The 7,000-nt window shown below is 47.3% G+C and overlaps 1 protein-coding gene across 1 annotated transcript; it reads right to left on the bottom strand.

Annotated features, from left to right (window-relative positions):
* Positions 1-658: 658 nt before the first annotated feature.
* PSMB10 (proteasome 20S subunit beta 10) lies at positions 659-5,511 on the bottom strand. Its single transcript, XM_044660571.1, has 8 exons — positions 5,284-5,511; positions 4,845-4,932; positions 4,606-4,703; positions 4,134-4,274; positions 3,845-3,960; positions 3,020-3,078; positions 998-1,149; positions 659-843 (listed from the first exon to the last, which is right to left on the bottom strand). The coding sequence occupies exons 1-8, from the start codon at positions 5,337-5,339 to the stop codon at positions 732-734; spliced, it is 822 nt and encodes a 273-aa protein (XP_044516506.1). The 5' UTR covers positions 5,340-5,511; the 3' UTR covers positions 659-731.
* Positions 5,512-7,000: the final 1,489 nt, after the last annotated feature.

The raw sequence follows: 7,000 nt of genomic DNA, 5'->3' as shown, positions 1-7,000 counted from the left end.
AACTGAGCACAGTACCTTAAAATGATCCTCACATGGCAGGCGAATTCAGTTCCCTCCCTGGCTGGTTGTTGGTGACTTTCATAGGTGTGTTACCTAGGACTTGATACAGTACTCTAGATTTAGGGTGATCAGGGCAAAAGGGCTTCTCAGATTTCCCCCCACCCCAGTGGAGGAATAGGAACTTGGCCAGAGGTAACTGGTGGAGCACAGGAATTCCCTCAGAAGATTATGCTCTGCATTCTCTTCAGCCCTGCAATCTTCTATTTGCTCTATTTCTCAATGATTCCTCCCTAAAACATCTTCTGAAAACCTCAGCATTTATTTGGGTTGAACTGAAAAAAGTCCTAATGAGTGGGGGGGAGCAGAGCTTGGAAGGCCTAATGTGGTGGTAGCAGCCTAGGACATAGGGTTAGTTAGAGGAAACTCTGGGGCACAGGCCCTGGGCTTCAGTTACTTCTATGGCTATTCCCTGCCATGCTGGCTCAGTTCATGGCCACCCAATCAATAAATCAATCAATAATAATTTATTAAGCACTTACATGTGCCAGGCACCATTCTAGGCATTGGAAATGTCCCAATCCGCCTCTTCTAGCATCAGTGTGCCCCTTTTACCCCTATCAGGAAGGAATGCAGGGTCCAGAAACTCTCAGACTCAAAGTTCATGTCAAAGGCTTTTATTATCCAGGAAGTTTCCCATGACAGTGCAGAACCTTGTGACCAGAAGGGCTCGTTCACTCTACCTCCATTGTCTGCACAGTCTCCTCAATCATCTCCAATGGCAGCGGCATCACAGTTTCCTTCATTACTGCTGTAGTACCCACTGGGTAGTGATACTTGCCTTGCCTGAGGAGTAGGGGATAGGATGTAGTTGTCTCCTTATTGTTCTCCCCAATATTCATCTCCCCCATCCCTCCTGCCTATCCTTGGCCTCTTCTTTCCCATGTGACTTCCTATCACCACATGTTCTGCACCCCCTGCCTGGTATGCAGTTTCTCACCTCTTGGAGAGAACAGCTGGTGTGCTCACTGCCCTCTGGAACTTGGCTCCATCCTGGGTGATCACACACACATCCACATTGCTTCCTGAGCCCAGGTCTTCCAGGATCCCAGCAGTCACTGCCTCTACCACCAGCTGCTGGCCTTCCTCCAGCTGAGGAATAGCAAGGGGACACCCAGAGGTGGGAAAGGCAAATTAGGATGAAGAAGAGTGAGAGGTTCAGTGAATATAGAAATAAAGGGAAGCAATAGAGAGGACAGAGGGATAGACAGTCAACAAGAGGACACAGAAATAAGGAGGAAGGTGAAGGGACAGAACATAGGGAAGGGTAAAAGGACAGATGAAAGAAGAGGCATTGAGTGGACATAGAGGTGAGGGAGGCAGAGGAGAAGATGGCAAAGGGAGACAGTGAGAGGACAGAGAGAGATGGGAATAGGGGAAGTGAAGAAGAGATGAATAGAGGAGAAAAGAGTGAGGATGGTGACATGAGAGGGACAGAGAAGAAGTGAGGAAATACCTCAGAAAGGGATCTACTATTTTAGACATAGCTGGTACCAGCCCCTCCTCCCCTAGCCCCATCCATCCATCCATTCAACCATCCATCCATTCCCCTTTGCATCTGCAATTCTCTTCCCCTGGGGTTTTCCCATAGGTTTCATTCTCTCCAAGATGCTGAGGCATATCCCTTCCTCCCATTAAGCCCAGCCTCTTAAGGCACCATGATCTCCCCAAACCAGCCTAACCCAGCCCAGCCCAAGTTGGACAAAGTCCTTTTATTTAATGCAACTGCCAGTCTGATGGGGCCATCCTGATGAAAGGACTTTGCCAACCTCAGTGTACAAGAGTAGTTTGATTGAGATAAGGCCTTTCACCAGAATTAAAACACACACACACACACACACACACACACACACACACACACACACACACACACAAAACCTTCTAGAAGCTTTTCATTAGTAAATCAAGGGAGCAGTTGGGTAGCTCAGTGGATTGAGAGTCTAGAGATGGGAGGTCCTAGGTTCAAATCTGTCCTCAGACACTGTGTGACCCTGGGCAAGTCACTTAACCCCCATTGCCTAGCCTTTACCACTCTTCTGCCTTGGAACCAATGCACAGTATTGATTCCAAGATGGAAAGTAAGGGCTTAAAAAAATTAGGAAATCAAGGCTAAACCAAAACAAAAAACCCCAGAAAGAATCAGCACACAGGGCCCAGGGGCTGGATCTCAAGGAAACCAACCACAACCTTGGTGCAGCAGTTTCAGAAACCATAGCAACCCTGTCTCTGCATCATGTTCTTTTCATTCTGCCTTCTTGGGGATTGGGACTCTATTTACCCTTGACTAAAGCTGGGTTTCTTCACCTATTCTGAACTCTCATCTGAACTCTTATAACATTCAGTCAAAATCTGCCTCTCATCCACTTCCAGCCAGTTCTGCCCTCTGGGACCCAGAAGGGTAACTCTTCCCCACCCCCCAAACCCCACCGAAAAAAAAAATTCCTGTAGTCCATCTACAATCTGCCAACCCGTTGCAATAGGGGATGTGTATAAGCACTTTCAGATTTGCAAAGTGTTTTATAAGCATTCTGTCTTAAGAACAGGCTGCCTTTGCTTCCTATTTCAAAGCCATTCTGTGTTTGGCACTATTCAGCCCCCCAATGTGTTCTCATTTTCTGGCTGAGGAAGCCTCTACCTCTCAACTCATTTACAGAGCAAGGGAGGTGGTGGACAGGTCCTGAGCTCAGGGCATCCGGGCTTCTTCCCACATTGCCCAGCTCCTTGCTGCTTCTCGCTCAGTCAGGCTCAGAGACTTTTCTCTGATGGGCTTGCAATATGAAAAGCCATTCTCCTCAGTCCAGATAAGAGAGAAATGCTTCCCACAGCAAAGGAAGCTAGTTTTAGCACAAGCAGCAGGGAGAGAGAAATGAAAGACAGCAGGGAGTTGAGGAGAGGGGGAGGATGAGATGGAAGATCATGGGGAGGGTGGGCCAGGGGCAGGATGTAGGAAGGGACCTCTCACCGTCATGTTTGGTTTGAAGCGATCCTCTAGCACAGAGATGGCTGGTCCCTGTCCAGAACCTTTTGGAGGGGGAGGGGGGGATAATTTTGGTGAGAAGTGTTAGGCCTTAGGTAGCTTCCCTCAGCTTTCTCCCCTGATGAACCCCTCCCACAGTTTCTCAAGACATCCTCCTGTCTTGGTCTGCTGACTACTTAGGGGGGCCAGGGAGAGCCAGAGTTGGGGAAATCTCCTTAGGGACATTTGTAAGGGACATTTGGTCTCAGAGGTCTCTAATCACAATAGCTCATATTTACATAGTACTTTAAGGAATTAGAAAGAACATGTTGTCTCACCCAATTCTTACAATAACCTTGAGAAATTGGTGCTATTAATAAAGCTATTTTGTAGCAAGGCTGATTGAGGCTGGGCAAATAACTTGCCTGGGATCATGGAACGGGTAAGACAAGGATTCAAATTCAGTTCTTTCTGACTCCAAATCTAACTCTCTAGTCATTGTGCCACCTAGCTGCCAGAGAAGTTACAAAGGAACAGATTTTTAATGAATTAGAGAAACCCTTTCCTAAAATGATTGATGTCCTGTGTAAGGAAGTGAAGTGGAAAGCATGTTAGATTTGAAGTACATGACCTGGGCTTGAATTCTAACTCTTCTACTTATTGCTATGTTACCTTGGGCAAATTACCTAATGTCTCTGAGCCTCAATTTTCTCACTGTAAACTCCAAGGGTTGGGCGAGATGGCCTCTGGGGTGTTTTCTAGCTGAGATTATGTGATTCTAGGAGTCTGGGAGTGGGGAGAAGTTGGTCTGATTAGGGCTCAGGAGCTTACCCATGGCAGTGAAGAGTACGTGGCTGTAGGAGCCATGGGGATGCACGCTGTAGAGATGGGGGCCTGTGACATCCATTCCCCCTATAATCAGGGAGGCCCCAATGTGGCCTTGGTAGCTGAAAGGAGAAATCTCATCATTTCTCTTAAACTCAGTTGCATTCCCCTTGAGCTCTTTCTCCCACTCCATTTATCTTCCAATCCTCATCCCAAACTCTCCTCTATCTACCTTCTTCTCAGATCTCCCAAATCTCTACTTAACTTCCCCTCCCCAGCTTTCATGGCCCCACACCGGAATAGCATCTGACGGAGCATTCGCGTGACGGTAGCCACCTGTGGCTTCCGGCTGGTGGACAAAGCATGCAGCTCCATGTTGGACGCCAATATCTGTGTGGTCATCTCTGCATCCGCTGCCACACCTGCTCCACAGCAGCTGAAGGGAGAGTCAGTATTAGAGAAAGGAACTTGTAGGAGAGTGAGTCAAGCTGGACTGGGGTAGTCTAGGGGTGAATCGTGGAGCAAAAGTCCAGTATTAATTACGGAAAAAACAGTGGGTTTGGAGCCAGAGGACTTTTTTTTTTCATCTTAGCTCTGTGGCTAATTCACTTCCTCTCCCACAGACTCAATTTCCTCATCTGTCAAGTAAGAGGGTTGGACTTGATTTCTAATGACCACCTCTAACTCTTACTCCTTTGTACTAAGGAGAAGGTAGGATGAGTAGGGAAGATGTTGGGCAGTGAGGCGAGACAGGAAAGGTCACTCACTAGATATTGGGGGCAATGAAGTGGATTTTTTCACAGTTCTTGTCAGCCACAACTGAGTCATCGGTAGCCCGGGTGTCTGACCCAAGGATAACTCCCTCCTAGAAGAGAGGTCAGGGATTAGTTCCAGTCCTTAATACCCTGCCAGTATTATCTCCACACTTCCCCTAAAATCAATTTCCCTCCTACACCCTGGCTGGTCTGTCCCTCTCATCCCCACCCCATCTTCTGTCTCATCTCACCTGAAATACAAGGCCAGCGATGGTGGTCCCAGTTTTGCGGGCATGGGGGACACGGAGTCCATTTAGAGAAGTTTCCAGAAATGTATTTCTGGGATGGGAGAAAAGGAAGTGGAGACACCCTTGAGATAGAAGCCCCACTAGAGGGTTCTTCCTAGTTCCTTAAAGTTATACTTTTTCTAACCAGTTTAGGATTCTTTATACTGTAGCCATTCCTCCCTCCCCGGACCCCAAGACAGCCCCAAGACCTAAGAAATGCATCAGCTCCTCAAGAATTCCCTGACCCCTCCCCCCACCTAGTCAGTTTCACTTTTCTTTTTCATTCCCAGAAATTCAACCCAGAGAAACTAAAGTTTTTAAAGAGGGGGGATCAGAGGCAACAGGATCCTCTCTCTCCCCAATCTGGGACCAGATCCCCCATCGCAGCCTGGATTCCTCCTACCTCTGGCAGTTTTCAAAGGAGAATCCCCCCTGGGGCTCCCAGGCTGGGTGCAGCATGGTCTGAGCTGGGCAAGTGTGAGGCAGAAAGCTGAAGAGGAGGTGGAGGCTGCTCGAGGGCTCCACAGGTGTGACAAAGTGAAGGCTGGAAAGGTTGGGAAAGGGGCAAGAAGTCGGTGCTGGGGTCGGGGCTCCTATGAACAGGCAAACGACCTGTACACGACTAGAGTTTGAACACTTCCCCTTCTTATAATTTCAGCTTTCACTTTCACCTTGACTACTGGAGGAGGAGGGACTAGCATGGTGCTAGTGGGAGGTGGTAGAGGAGGGTGGGGAGAAGAGAGGCTGCCTGAGCTCTTTGCTAGAGCATCTTCCCCTCTGCTACCCTGTCTCTTCCCCTGCAACTTATCCTATCTCAAGGTCCCCATCCCTAGGGAAGAAGCTTCAAACAGAAGGACTACCAGTGGGGGAGGGAGGCCTTCTTGGGATTGGTGGCCATGGGAGAGTAGCTTTATTCTTATGGCTCACAGTGACCTTGGGATAAGTCATTTGGCCTCTCTGGGACCCAGTTTCTCCAGCTGAAAATGAGGGGATTGGAATTGATCTCTAAGGTCCCTTCCACCTCAGACATTCTAAGTTTCTTATCCTGTCCAAACATTGGGTCCCCTTCCCTGCCCTCTTCTCCATGTAGCATAGATGCTGGTCCTAGAAACAATAAAGCAGAATCTAGGAGTCAGGATGGAAACAGTGGACATTATTACCACAGGGACAGAAAGTATTGTTAGTGACCAGCCAGTTATATCTCACTCAGGAGACATGTCACTGGGAGATCAATTGGTCTCTGATTGCTCAAACCTAGATGCCCCATCCACATCATTTTTGGTAATAATAATAACCCCTATGTATATTGCATCTAAGGCTTACAAATGGAGATGGATGCTATTATTATCCCCATTTTACAGGGAAGGAAACTGAGGTAGGCAGAAGTTAAATGACTTGCCTAGGGCCATTACAGCTAGTATCCAAGGGCACTTTTGAACTCAGGTCTTCCTGGTGTAAACCAAGTCTAGTGCCTATTTACTGTGACTCCTGGCTACCTCTGGTGAGGAAGAATCTTTCTGTGATATCAAAACATTCAAGAAAATAAAAATCTCTAAGGAAAGTACCCTTCCCCTCCCTCTCTGTCTCTCTCTGCCTCTGTCTCTGTCTCTCTCTCTCTCCATCTCTGTCTTTGTCTGTCTCTGTCTTTCTCTCTCCATCTCTGTCTCTCTGTCTCTCTCTCTCTCTGTCTCGTCTTTGTCTCTGTCTCTGTCTCTCCCTCTCCATTTCTGCCTTTGTCTCTCTCTGTCTCTGTCTTTTCCCCTCCTCATCTCTACCTTTGTCCTTTTCTCTCATTTTTCAATCTTTATATACTATTCTTTCTTCACCTCTATGAACATATCCAGCTCTTCACCATCCTGAGGGTAAAAAAAAAACTTTAATTAACTCTGTAGCAGGGAAATTTAGAGGAGAGAGGCAGGTACAAGGAGAGGTGAGAACTCTTAAATGGCTCATGGGAGCTCCTAGATCTTCAGACCTATGTGAAGAAAACTGTAGCTTCCAACATGTCCTACGATACTACTAACAGTGGACTTTCCAGGTAAGATTGTTTTATTTTTGGTGGAGCTGAAATTTTGTTTCATTCTCTTTCCTTTTATGTATCCTTTTGTCTAAACTAATCT

The sequence above is a fragment of the Gracilinanus agilis genome, chromosome 2 (genome assembly GCF_016433145.1).
Source record: "Gracilinanus agilis isolate LMUSP501 chromosome 2, AgileGrace, whole genome shotgun sequence".
Classification (NCBI taxonomy): domain Eukaryota; kingdom Metazoa; phylum Chordata; class Mammalia; order Didelphimorphia; family Didelphidae; genus Gracilinanus; species Gracilinanus agilis.
This window is presented reverse-complemented; position numbering and strand designations above follow the sequence as displayed.